This window comes from Dromiciops gliroides, chromosome 3 (assembly GCF_019393635.1).
Source record: "Dromiciops gliroides isolate mDroGli1 chromosome 3, mDroGli1.pri, whole genome shotgun sequence".
NCBI lineage: Eukaryota > Metazoa > Chordata > Mammalia > Microbiotheria > Microbiotheriidae > Dromiciops > Dromiciops gliroides.
Genome location: NC_057863.1, coordinates 536,601,933 through 536,616,285, shown reverse-complemented (window position 1 = coordinate 536,616,285; position 14,353 = coordinate 536,601,933). Strand labels below are relative to the sequence as shown.

General features: G+C 40.4%; 1 protein-coding gene across 1 annotated transcript in view; it reads left to right on the top strand.

The window, feature by feature from the left end:
* ZW10 (zw10 kinetochore protein) overlaps positions 1 to 12,256 on the top strand; it is a 44,159-nt gene extending 31,903 nt beyond the window's left edge. The window contains 6 exon segments of the mRNA XM_043999203.1: positions 1,609 to 1,680; positions 6,818 to 6,987; positions 7,844 to 7,974; positions 8,751 to 8,882; positions 9,506 to 9,708; positions 11,673 to 12,256. Coding sequence (XP_043855138.1) covers positions 1,609 to 1,680; positions 6,818 to 6,987; positions 7,844 to 7,974; positions 8,751 to 8,882; positions 9,506 to 9,708; positions 11,673 to 11,793 — 829 coding nt within the window. The 3' untranslated portion in view covers positions 11,794 to 12,256.
* Positions 12,257 to 14,353: the final 2,097 nt, after the last annotated feature.

Below are 14,353 nucleotides of genomic sequence, written 5' to 3'. Positions count from 1 at the left end.
TGTCAGTATTCCCAATCTCCCATCTGTCTCCTTTCTCTGGTTCCCTTTGTCCCACAGCATCTAGGAGAGAAGAAAGGTGGCAGTGACCTGCCAAGCTAGTAATGACTAGGAAGTGATACCAGCAAGGGTGTCCACCCTGCCTCAGTTTGCTCAACTGTAAAGTGGGGATATTATTAGCACATAATTTGCAGGGTTATTGTGAGGGTCAAATGAGATAATAATTGTAAAAATTCTTAGGGCAGTGCATAGCTCACAGTGAGTGCTTGAGAAATGTTTATTGAATTGAATTGGGAAAATGAGTCCAGTTCCATTTATATCCTGGGAACTAACTCTGGGAACACAAGCTTGTTTTGGCATATTAATGCAACTATAGTTGTTTTTGAGCTGTTAGTTCACTTTTAAAAGTATATTTTAAAAGCAGTAAATGTTGAGTGAGCAAGTTGAAGTGCAGGAGTAATGTAGATATTGTTGTGTAGGGTCCATTATTCGCTATTCCAAGGATCCCAAAATGTGCTCCATATTTATCACAGAATTTCTCAGTTCTTATATACCCTCCCAACTAAAGAAAAGAAATGGTGCTGCTTAGACCAGATTGAATTATAGGCTAAGTTTGCAAAAGCTTGAATCTGTGTGTTCTAGTTGTTGTTTTGTATGCAAATAGTAAAAATCTATTTTGATTAAGGCTCAGTTTTGATTAGGGTTTGGCTTTATCAGTAAGTTGCTTTCCTTGGGCTTCTATTTCAGATTCCTTTGTATGTTGACACTCACTCCTTAATCTTGTGCCTCTCTAGAATGCACACTCTTACCAAGGTGTAGGCAATTATTTGTTAATGAATCCTGTGCTTTGCTCCTTTTGGTAGGGAAGGGACAGCTTCTGTTCTGTCTACATGTCAAAGTACATTTGTTTACATTTCTTTAGCTGAATAATGACACTAGACCATCTCTAGAATCCATAGTATCTGGCTTGTAGGAAAGGAGGGAGGTGTGGGAGTTTGTGTTCTAATTTGGTGGCATACACAAAGCTGAACACTGCCCTTTATATCAGCATTTTAATAATGGCTTGAAATTGAAGGAGAGAAGATGATGAGTCCATATTGGAAATGTTAGTTTGTCCTTTTGCATCATGGGAAGAGGGGGAAAGATGGATGCTGAAAGTCGGACTGTTACTGAAGGAGTCAAACGAATGCCTTTATTGATGCTGTGCCCTTTACAGTTAGCGTCACTGAGAAGGTGGCATTTGCTCGAGGCTTAGCTCCATTTGTTACTGAAGAGATACTCTGGGTGCTGGAGGACACAGAATGATGGAAAGGAAAGGGGTTTTGGGTCTCTAACGCATCCTTGGAAATTGTTAGCCAATTGAGGTTAGTTGGCAAGTTCTGACTGGCAATTTGTATCCAGCATGGTCAGCTGTGTTTGCCAGTGGTATTGAGTCCACTATTCTTTGCATTTGGAATCTCCCCTGGGCTGATGACGGTTGCTTCAGATAGATTTTATTGCAGTTTTTCTTATATTTGACACCACATTAGGAATGAGCAGATTCCATTTTCCCTGAGATGATTACATTTGGAAAAACTGCCTTTCATTTAAATCAATCTTTTTTCTCTCCAGTGCCGTTCAGCTTTTCTACTCAGTGAGGAATATCTTTCATTTGTTCCATGATGTTGTGCCAACATATCACAAGTAAGTGCTAAACAGGAAGAGGAACGTGTGCCTCATACTGCACCCTAAAAGTTTGCTGTAAATTGCTTTTTGGGGGGGACGGGGGAGGCAGTGAGGGTTAAATGACTTGCCCAGGGTCACACAGCTGGTAAGTGTCAAGTGTCTGAGGTCGGATTTGAACTCAGGTCCTCCTGAATCCAGGCTGGTGCTTTATCCACTGCGCCACCTAGGTGCCTCCCTGCAAATCACTTTTTTACTAGTCCTGTTTTCTCACTTTTCCTCGCTCGACACACATCATTTCAGGTATATGTTCTCATGGATGTGATTTTGGTTTAAGGCTTTATTTTAAAAAAACATACTTAAGAATTCAGCAAACCCTTTGAAAACACACACTTAAAGGAAAAGCGGTCAGCTTCAGGCTTCATAAGTGAATTGTTCTGGCTCCTCACTTTCCTTCCATTTGTGCCATGCCCGTTTTGTGGCTGTTTCTTGGCTCCTGGGCTGCATTGCCATCAATGGTAGGATATAGGGAGAAGAGGGAAAACACAGTTCTCAAATTATGTTTGTGCCTTTGGCAGTAGACCTGGGAATGTGATTGAGGAGAGTGGAGGAAACATACTAAGTCATGTGATCCTGCTGAAACTGTTGTTTCTGATGCATAGCAACAGTCTCCCTTGGTCAAAATGTGGTTTCATTTTTGAGGGTCCTCTTGGGTGAGCTCAACCTTGGGTTTTTGTTTTTTTGGAGGGGTGGGGCAATGGGGGTTAAGTGACTTGCCCAGGGTCACACAGCTTGTAAGTGTCAAACATCTGATGCTGGATTTGAACTCAGGTCCTCCTGAATCCAGGGCCGGCACTTTATCCAATGTGCCACCTAGCTGCCCCCCACTTCAACCTTGTTTTTTAGGAACAATGAGATCATCCTCATATAAATATTGCTCTTTGTGTTTTTCTAGTGTCATTTTCTTTTTCTTTTTTTATTCTTTTAATTTAAAAAAAACATACTAATGTCATTTTCTATGGAGTTCAAAGTATTTTCTATTTGTTCTTGAGAAACTGCTAACAGCTACTTGGGGAGAGGAACATTCTATAAATTATATAACATTATATAAATACTCATTCACATTTATTGCTATGAATAAAAAAGAATATTTCAGAATGTGTTTGGACTGTCAGGAACACTGGCCGGTTGTATCCTGCCAATTAAGTTGAACTTCGCCTCACTTTCTTTATCTGTAAAATGTTGGGGTTGGACTCTGGTTTTTCTACTCCTTTCCAGTTCTAAATCTGTGTATGGGAGATGTGCCGGTTGGGTGAGGCTGGGTAACTACTTTTCATGATTTTGGCACACGGCAAGCTAGATGACCCGTGAAATCCCTTTCTATTTCTTAAAATTCCCTTATTCTGTGATTTTTAAAAAACAAGGTAATATAGTTTTAAAATTTTTCAGTCCATTGGGGTTTGAAGAGGTTAAAGGGTAAGGTATAGGAAAGCGTTTGTTGGTTTGAAGGTTCTCAGAAGTTAGGATGTCTGTGGAAAAGTGGGGTGGTAGAGGGAAAAGGACACTAGCTGCAGGGTCAGAAGTCGAGGATTCAGCCCCCAGTTCTGACACTTCTTTGCTTTGAAGCCACAGGGAAAGAACTTTGCTGAGTCTCAGTTTCCTCATCGGTGGCATGGACATTGCTTGCATGACCTAGCTAACAGATATGTCATAGTCAGGGCACATCTTAAACCTCTAAGCTCTTGTATAATGAGTGGAGGCCATTATCGTCAACAACAACAATAATTTTGAGTCTTTTTAAAAAGTTGTTCACTTTTTCTTCCCTCGGCCTGTAGAGGGCACCACCTTCCTTCCAGTTCACAGATTCCCACCTTTAGTTTCATCCTTACCTCTTCTTTCTCCTTCAGCCCTCTGTCTCTAATCATAAGCCACATCTCGTCGATTCTCCCTCCAGAAGACTCTTCACATTGATGACCTTCTCTCCAGCTACACAGTGTCTCCCGTCCAGACTCTTGGGATCATCTCCCCTTGCACTCCCTGCCTCCCAGCTTCCTCTTCTCCAGCCTGTCTTCCACATAGCTTTCAGAGCAGTATTACTCAGGCATAGGCCTGATCATGTAACTTCCCTGCTTAAAAAGCTCTTGCGGCTTTTCATGATCCCGCTGTCTCTGTGATAAAATACAAACTCTTCTGCTTGGCATTTACAGCCCTTCGCAAGCTGGCTTCACTCTTTTCAGGCCTGTCCTGGCCTACTAAATGTTGCTTGATGCCATTCCATCTCTCCTCTATATGCACAGACTGCCGCCTCTCTCAATATACCTACCTCTTGTAATCCCTGACCGCCTCCAGGGCTCAGCCCAGGTGCCACTTCTTATACCAGGTCTTTCCTCTTGTTCCCACTTGTTAGTTCTCTTCCCTCCCTGAGTTCCTTTACATTTATACACACGAGGAGGTATAGAGCTGGAAGGAACCATGGAGGCCATTTAGAACAACTATTCCCTGCATCCTCCCAATTTACAGATGCAACTAGGGCCCTCTAAATCAAACAACTTGTCCAAGGTTTATAGGAAGGAATCAACAGTGGCAGGATTTGAGTCCCAAGTTTTCTGACTATATAAATAGTGACACCTTTTATCCTTAGCTTTGGGGGACAGCTTCAGATCTCTGCTTTAATCTTGGCCAAGTTTCTTTGGAGTCTGGGAGAACAGGGAGCAGGACCCATGAGGAGGAACTGGCTAGTTTGACAGGAAGGAGGGAGAACGTGTGTGTGTGTGTGTGTGTGTGTGTGTGTGTGTGAGAGAGAGATAGAGAGGTAGGTAGGTAGGTAGGTAGGTAGATAGATGATAGAGAGATAGAGTTTATTCACATGTGTACATGTTATGTCCTTCTGGAAGAATGTAAGCTCTGTGAGGGCAGGTCCTTTTATTATCTTTGTGCCCCCAACATGACACCCAAGCACATTGCTGTGTCTTATAAGTAGGTGCTTAAAAACTACCCATTGGGTTGAATAATGCCCAGTAAATGCATTGCATTTTCCCTTTAAGGATTTTTTTCCCCACTGTCTTGCAGATTTACTATTTTAAGACCTTTCTTGGAAACTTGCCAAATTTGGCTTCCCACTCTTCACAATTGTCTCAGGATGTATTTAACTGTTGGTGGAAACAAATCATTCCTGTTTATCTTGGATTAACCCTTTAGTAAAGTTTCTTTCAGCATAAATTTATTTTTTTAAAAAAAGCAAAACCCCCAAAACCTCTAGCTTTCAATCTCCAGAATTTAATGTTTTAAGTTTTGTGATTTAAAAATCACTACACACTTAAGTCTCAAAGATTCTAGAGATTTGTCAACTGTATGCTTAATGACATGTCATTGAAACCAGTTGCTCCTTGGAAAGAAGAATTATTTTGTAGTATAAAGAATTTGTATGCCTATATTTCACTAAAAGTGGTTGTTCTAAAGCAAGCATACCTGTTGTTGTGTTACAGCAGAGAAAGAATCTGATTACTTTTAATGTTTGACACTTGTTTGCTTGAGTTTGAAGTTCTCATTGCATCAGCCACTTAATCATTTGAATGAAAAGATAGGAAAGCCTTTGGCTGAGCTAAAAATCACATCCCCAGGTATTTTTCCAGATATTTGGTCTTTGTGGAATTTCTGTGGCCAGGAATATTTTTCACTCTTTAGATGTAGCTCATTTCTATCTCTTCTAGCTTTAGGGTATTGGGAGCGTTTCCTGGATGGTTGACTCCCAACTCTTAAACCTTTTTGTACTTTAGACTTATAGTCAATTTCAAATTAATTCATTGAGTGTTTGCTATTGTGGGAAATACAGTAAAAGCTTAATATCACTTCTTGCCCTCAGGAAGCCAAAAATCTAGTTGGAGAGATGTTGACCAATTAAGTGTTAAGCCCTGTTAAACTGACCATAATTGAAAAAGAGTTCAGAGAAGAAAGAAGTCAACTTGTGTTGATAACTACATTCACATTATTAAATTGTAAAGGCCATCATGTACAACTTCACTGCATTCTTTTTAATTTAAATTTTATTTTTTTAAATGAACACAAATCTACCTTTCCTTTCCATATCTCCCTTCCCCATTAAATAAGAAAGAAAAAAAAAATCTTTGTAGCAAATATGCACCGTTGAGCAATAAGTATTCCTATATTGTCCATGTCCAAAAAATATGTTTCTCAGCATACATAATGAATCCATCCCTTTTTTCACACAGTGGGTAGCATATTAGGATTCCTCTGGAATTGTGTTTGATAATTGAATTGATCAGAGTTCTTAAGTCTTTCAAAGTTGTTTGCCTTTACAGTATTGTTTTTTTGTTTTGTTTTTTTGCAGGGCAATGGGGGTTAAGTGACTTCCCCAAGGTCACACAGCTAGTAAGCGTCAAGTGTCTGAGGCCAGATTTGAACTCAGGGAGTCCTGAATCCAGGGCCAGTGCTTTATCCACTGCACCACCTAGCCGCCCCCTACAGTATTTTTATTATATAAATAACTCTGTTCTTCTGGTTCTGCTCACTTTACATCAGTGCCTGTAGATCTTCCTACGTTTCTCTGATCCCTTCATCATTTCTTATAGTATCATAGTAATCTATTACATTAACATACCACAACTTGTTCAGCCATACCCCAATTGATGGGCATCCCCTTAGTTTCTAGTTCTTTGTCATTCAAAGTGCTGCTATGAGTGAGTGTGTGTGTGTATACACATATGGGTCCTTTCTCTGACCTCTTTGGGATATAGTTCTAGTAGTATTGCTGAGCCAAGGAGTACACATGTTTAGTAACTTTTGGGGCTTAGTTGAAAATTGCTTCTCGGAATGGCCAAACAAGTTCACAGCTCCACCAGCATTACACTAAAGTCCCTGTTTTCCCCAGACTCTAGCATTTATCATTTTCATTTTTTTTAATCAACTCTGCTAATGTGATGGGTGTGAGATAGAACTTCTGAGTTGCTGTAATGTGCGTTTCTCTAATTATTAGTGATTTCGAGCATTTAAACTTCCTGTTCATGTCCTTTGACCATTTATCAGTTGGAAACTCACTGCACTCTTCCTTCAGAGCAATCAAAGGATTTGTTTTCCTTATCATTTACCCTTATGTGACTAATGGTTGGTTTTTTCCCTCTCTCCACCTCCTTTCACTCAGGGAGAACCTTCAAAAACTTCCCCAGCTGGCTGCCATTCATCACAACAACTGCATGTACATCGCTCATCACTTGTTGACCCTTGGGCATCAGTTCAAGTTACGCCTTGCCCCTGTTCTTTGTGATGGCACCACTACTTTTGTGGATCTTGTACCAGGTTTCAGGAGACTTGGTAATTTAAGCCTTTAATATCAGAAGGCATGATTGATGGCATCTAGCCTCAGCCCACCATCTTTGTAAATTACAAATGAGAGGGTTGGTAATGGGGTGGTGGTCCTGAGCTAGATTAGAGAGGGTATGGTGATTTAATTTGCAAGTGTGAGTGGTTATTTAATTTTACAAAGTGAAGGCAGCCTTTGTACCAGTGCACTTTTCATGACATGATTTCATGGTACATTAGAGTTCCCAACTGCATTGCAGGCGTGCGGTGAATATACCAGATCAGAGTTATGTCAGCAGAATGACATGTAATGAGATTTGTATTGTGACAGTTCCGTTAGCATTGTTGGTAATGGCACTCTAATGTCAGAGCTTGTTCTACTGCAAAACCCAGGAGAGCTTTCCCCCCCCACCCCCTTAAGCTGTTCTTGAGATTATTAAAAATCAAAGGAAATGAAATGTGGTATAAACTAATATATTTACTATAATGATAGCCTGACAAAAGCAGAAAATCTATACAGATCACTTAGTCTTTCAATTCCTGACTTTTCCCTTAGGTGGTGTAGAGATATCAGAATAATGTGTAGCCTCCCCTGCTGTAGAAGGGGGGCTTGAGGAGTGATTGCTCTTTGCTGATTCAGTCTCTGGGCAAATGACTGCAGATGGATTCTTTATTGTACTGGGAGAAAGTGACTGATGTATCAGAAGTTAATTTTTGGTGCACTTCTTGGTAGATTTATGATGCTGTCTGGCATTTGTCTCCAAATGCACAGGCCAGGTCCTTAGCTTCTCTTCCCTCCCCCTTTATTTTGCAACATGCCATTAAGCAGCTCTCAGGGTCCTCCTTTGTGTCTTCTTCGTTGTCACAGGGACAGAATGCTTTCTGGCCCAGATGAGGATGCAGAAGGGAGAGCTGCTGGAACGACTGTCAAGTGCAAGGAACTTTTCAAACATGGACGATGAAGATAATTATTCTGCAGCAGGCAGAGCAGTTCGGCAGGTGAGAGAATCCATAGCTAGTTGCTTTCTTACCCTCAGAGGGCCTTTTTTTTTTTTTGTGGGGCAATTGGGGTTAAGTGACTTGCCCAGGGTCACACAGCTAGTAAGTGTTAAGTGTCTGAGGCCGGATAGAGGGCCTTTTTTATGTAACAGAAAAGATGTGAAAACCAGATTCATTGGTGGAATCTTCACGTCTTGTATGACCACATTTAAGGCCTCTCCCTTATCTTATTGTCCCATAGGGCCAGTGGGATGGGATAATTTCTTTTCTTCTTCTTCTTTTTTTTTTTTGGTGGGGCATTGAGGGTTAAGTGACTTACCCAGGGTCACACAGCTAGTAAGTGTCAAGTGTCTGAGGTCAGATTTGAACTCAGGTCCTCCTGAATCCAGGGCTGCTGCTTTATCTACTGCACCACCTAGCTGTCCCTGGGATAATTTATTTTTATCCACGAGGGTGATTAATATGTACAAGTTGGTAACTGTGAGTAATTGAAGGTTAGATTAGGGTTTTGGGAAACTAGAATCAATAGCTTTCAATTCTGATCCATCCTCTTCTCCCCCCATCCCACTCCAGGGACTTAAAGGTTTCTTTTGTAGTTTTCTTATCTGTGACATGGGGCTACTTTTTAGTTAGCAGAAGTGCATAAGTATTTAGGAAACACGTGTTTATGATTACTTCTTTCTCTAACTGTGTAAAAGTGAGGCCTTAGAAAATATTTTAAATTTGAATCTGAAAAGAATTGAACTCCAAAGTAAATAAATGTGTCCTGTTCCCAGGTACTACATCAGTTAAAAAGACTTGGAGTTGTGTGGCAAGATGTACTTCCAGTAAATATATACTGCAAAGCTATGGGGACCTTACTTAACACAGCCATTGCTGAGATCATTGGCAGAATCACTTCCCTAGAGGTAAGTGCCATGCTGTTGCTCATCAGGTGTCCAGATGAAGCGAGCTCTCCCTCCACACTGTCATTTTGCCAAGGATAATGAGCAACATTTCTAGGTTGTCACTCAGCCAGTAAACACACAACTGTATGTCTTGTGCATCTGTCCACATAGGTGATCTTTTCCTTTGTTTTAGTTTTAGATTTGATCCTCAGCCCCCAGAAGACACCTGTTCCACACTGTGTGTACCAGTTTGAATCATGTGTATATATGGAAAATTACTTCAGTTCTGCCAGCTGATGCCACCGAAACATAAATTGCCCAAACCCTTATTTGTAATGATGTTCCCAGCTCTGCAGCAAGCTGCACCACATTCGACTGAAGAAATAGGCTTTTTCAGGCAGGCAAAATAAATTGCTGACAATCTGTTGAAACGTATTTACATGTCATTCTAACTTAGGAATAGTGTCAGGAAGCTGATGAAACCTAGTGTCTGACATGGTATGCTAAAATTGGTTGGAATGATGTATTGTTTCAGCTAACATACTTGGGTAGTGTGCAACAAAGATTCATCAAAGCTTTTTCTCCACCTTCAACATGACCCACTTCTTTCTTTCCCTTAACATTTCCTTTTTGTTCAATGCCAGGACATCTCTACCCAAGATGGCGACAGATTGTACTCTTTGTGCAAAACAATAGTGGAAGAAGGGCCCCAGGTGTTTACACCATTACCTGAAGAAAATGAAAATAAGAAATTTCAAGAAGAGGTTCCTGTCTATGTGCCAAAATGGATGCCATTCAAAGAGTTGATGCTGCTGCTACAGGCAAGCCTGCAAGAAATTGGAGATCGGTACGTATAACTTTTCTCTGGAGGCACGAGCCCCTTTGAATTAATGCCATTGGCCAGAGTGATTTATTTTGCCCCTTGATTTTATCAAAACTTGAAAGCCTTTCCTTTTAAATAAAAATAGTTGAGTTCTTTCCTTTGGTAAATTGTGTCCTGTGTCTCCTTGTTGTTGCAGTCACTTTCTTAGATTAGGTAACATGTAAACCCCTCTTTGATATTCCTTTGATCTCTGCTAAATATTTGGAGATCTGACATGTAGGTAATGGGCAAGATATTTCCTACAGTCTTTTGAGACTTGAATAAAAATGACTACTCCTGTGAATGAAGTACAAGGACTAATTCCTCACTATAACGAATATGAGTTATATGTGTGTAGTGTGCATGCTGTCTCCCAGAGACTGCTGTTCACTTTTTCTGCTTGACTTCATTAGCTTTCAAGATTTAAGCACTATATAGATACTGTTCTAGAAAAGGATTCACAGTTTATTAGTGCTGAGAACGGCATTAAATACAAAAGCTAACTTCCTGCTGTTTCCTTCTCACCGCCATCATTTAGTCTTGGTATATCCACTGAGCGCATAGACTAGCAAATGTCATTATGCTACGGCCATGGTTCCATTACATAGCCACAGTTGCTTTTGCTCTTCTCTTGGCAATCTCTCTGGAGGTATGTGCTGCTAGACATCATATTGATTTTCTTCAGAGGCTACCTCTCTGTTGGTTTAGTGGGATGTGGCTTGTGATTTGAGTTGGTTTCTCTTTGTAACCACCATGGCAGCTCATCTCCTTTCATATGGCTATGACAAACCAGTAAGCTTAGTTGTATATGAGCTGATTTCCTTAGATTCCTCATCATAGGAAAATGTAAACGAAATTCCCACTTACTGTGTTAAAGTACTTCTGATTAAACGCTTAGCAAAAGGTTTTGACCTGTAAGCTTCATTTGTTATTTACCAGACCATTTTGGAAGGGAAAGAGGACTTTAGAGGGGTGTTTTGACAACAACTGAAAAATCAGTATTCTCCTCTAGACCAAAAAAAGAAGAGGTCTCTTGGATATTTTAGAAATAGTCATTTTTGTGTTTTTACAAGAAGAGTAGTGGGGCAGCTAGATGGCACAGTGGATAGAGCACTGGCCCTGGAGTCAGGAGGACCTGAGTTCAAATCCTGCCTTAGACACTTAACACTTACTGGCTGTGTGACCCTGGGCAAGTCACTTAACCCCAATTGCCTCACAAAAAAAAAAAAGGAAGAGTAGCAAAGACTACTCCCCCTCTTGATGGCTTTCCTCCTTATTCTTGCTGTATTCATTTTGTTCATGCAAATTTTAATTTTATAATCAAAATTGTCTGTCTTGTCTTTTCAGCTTTCTCTGTCCTTTAGTTATACATTCTTCCTTTGACCATAGTTATTAAAAGTTTATCTCCTCCCATTCTCTTAAGTTTTTTTTGATGTGACCTTTTACTTAGAGGTTGGTTACCCATTTAGAATTTATTGTGGTGTATGGTGTATACTACTAGTCTAAGTCTACTTTCTACCATAGTATTTTACACTTTTATTAATTCTTGTCAAGTTGTCCCTCCCTCAGCAAACTAGATTCTTGAACTTATTAAACACTGGATTATTGCATTTATTTGTTTCTAGGTTTTACCTGTTTCTGGTTTGCTTTTGAAAAATAGTAGACTCCTAGCCATGAGAGTTGAGTTGTTATCAACAAGTTCAGACAGACTGAGTGATTTCAGAGTAAGGGGAACCAGACTGTCCCAGCTACATAACTTGTTGGCTCCTGTTCTCTTTCTCTAGTGATATCTTTTTTTGCTTTTGACCCTCCTTAGAAATGGTTAGGGAGATCAATAGATGCCCGTTTCTGGTTAAAACATGCCCAGAACAAAACAAAGAAACCCTTTCCAATCGTTCCTGTCTCATGCATGCAGTAGGAAATCATCTGTTGTATCTTTTGTTTTCCAGGTGGGCTGATGGGAAGGGACCCTTGGCAACTGCCTTCTCCTCTGGTGAAGTGAAGGCTTTAATCCGGGCTTTGTTCCAGAACACAGAAAGAAGAGCAGCTGCCCTTGCTAAGATTAAATAGCCTTGTCTTCCTGTGGAAGCCACGCCATTATTGTAAAGAATCTTCTGGCATAGTTACTTATGCAGTTCTCTGGAAATACCAATTAATTTTGATGAACTTCCTGCCAGAATATCATGGAGTTTGACTTTATATAAAGACTGTCCTACGTCCCTGGCCTGAATGAAATTTGGCAGAAAATATGCCACATCAGCAGGACAAGAGATGGAGTGGATCAGGACGCCTCAGGGGACTTCCTGTTATCTGCAGGAAATTATTATTTCCTTCTGCTTCCAGGGCCTTTTGGGAGGAAGTGGTCCCTGACTCCAGACCAAGAAATCAGGGGCCCTGACTTTGGGGGGAACTGGCATCCACTTCCCTGTGGGAAGGATAATTTTTGAAGGGAGTTCACAGCACCTTAGTTGGCCTAACAGTTACTAGGTGGACTTCTGTATATCACCTTTCCAATAAATGACACTTTTCAGAATCATGGGACTGTTGTGTCTGATGCCAGGGAGCCTATGAGGAGAAGGACCAACAGACTTTCTGAGGTACCATGTACCAGAAATTTCTTTATTAAGGTAGAGGAGCCACCCTAGGGTACTTGGGATCTGTCATATTCTCTTCCCTTATGCTTATTGGGGATTCTATTATCTTTTAAGCTGTCCGACAATTGATGCTGAGATCTATGCTTTCTTTAATTTTTTTTCCACCTCTTAAGCATCATTAGTCACTACATTTTTAGAAGCATCTCATTCTGTCTTAGGAATTTTGAGTTCAGTTCTGAATGTTGATACAGTGGAACCCTAAGAAAATTGGACTTTAGGACTTGACCCCATGATACCTATGAATCTCATTTGTATTGCATCTCTTCTCTGTGTCATGTTTTGGGGGATGGTCATTGGCATCTAGCCAGAATGTTGAGGGAACTCAGAACCTAGTAGGATCAGGTGAAAGAACTAGGGAACTTTGCACTGTTAGTGAAGACGCAGTAACTGTCTTAAAATATCTGAAGTTTCCATGTGAAAGAAAGATTAAGCACAAGGTGACTCCAAAGGGAGAGACAATAGTTAAAACTTTCTGGACTTGGAATGCCCTGCCTTGTGAGACAGTGAGTCCCTTGTCACTGGAGGTGTTCAAGTAGGGGCCGGATGACCACTTCTGGGGATGTTGTAGAGGAGATTCCTTTATTGGGTGGGAGGTATGACTGGGTGTCCTTTAAGTTACTTTCCAACTCTGAAATTCTGTGATTGCATCATCAGTGTTAAAAGTGAACCTTTGTTGTCCAGAATTTTTTGTTTATCTTATAACCAGGAATATATTAGAGATATTAAGGAGCTTCTCTAGGATTATAATTTTGCCCATCCTCTCCTCTGGGGTAGTGTCAGAAGTCAGTTGACTTTTACTTCCCATTTTGAAGCTGAGGCACAGAGAAAATGAAAAAGTTTTCTTTTTTTCCCTACCCCTCCACTTAGTGCTTACTTAGCTCCATGCCCAGCACATAGTAGGTATTTAATAAATGCTTGTTGGCTTTATTTCTACTGCTGGTGGTACTTAGGTTTTTATTACTGTAATTGCCCCTTTCTCACATTACCCCACAACTATTCTCTGAGTTCTTAGCACAAACTCCTCCCTTCTCTTGCCTCCAGCTCTGTCCTCTTAGGTAGAGCCAACTTTCCTTCTTAGGTTAGCCCTCTCATTCACAGGACTGGCTCATCAATTTGCAACCAGTCATTCTGATTACTTTTCTCCCTTACTTTTCTTACTTAGGGATCAGAGAGGAACCAGTTAGAAGACATGAACTGGTTTCTTATTTGAATAGTAGCTAATTGTAGTTAACTAAGGATACTTGTCAGGACCACATGTCTCCCTGTAAGACCTTTGCAACTCAAAGAAAGAAAAAAATTCTCTGAAATAACTTGGTAATTTATAAGCAATCTAGTCATCTTAAAGAGGAAAGAATAGGTCAGTTTCACATTTTGGGGAAATGCCTGTTTTTGTTTTAATTAAACCAGAATTTCAGGAAGCATTATTATCTAAGAGACTGAAAGAATGGGTTACCCAGGACAGAACTTATATAAATACCTCTCAGGCCTGTTGCACAGAATGGTGGATTTATTTTGTTCAGAAGTTATTTCTGTTATCTGACAGGTACAGTGCTTTTGAGGATGAATCCCTTATGGCTAAAAAGCATACTCTACCTCCATTAACATCAGAACTGACAAGATTGTGTTTTTTCTAACAAGAAAAACTGAGAACACTCAGTAGGACTTGGCCCCTTCAGTCTGTTATTCCCCAGTGAATTTTTTTCTTTATCTTATAGTGCATACTAAAGGCAAGGCTTACACTATGACTGTTTGCCTTTTTTTATGTCTAAAGCAGATGATTTGACAGCTGGTGAAATGTGTCTTAATTTTTTTTTTTTTTGCAGGGCAATGAGGGTTAAGTGACTTGTCCAGGGTCACACAGCTAATAAGTGTCAAGTATCTGAGGCCAGATTTGAACTCTATCCACTGTACCACCTAGCTGCCCCTGTCTATTAATCTTGATAAGGTAGCCTGTGATTGATAGAACAAATAGAAGT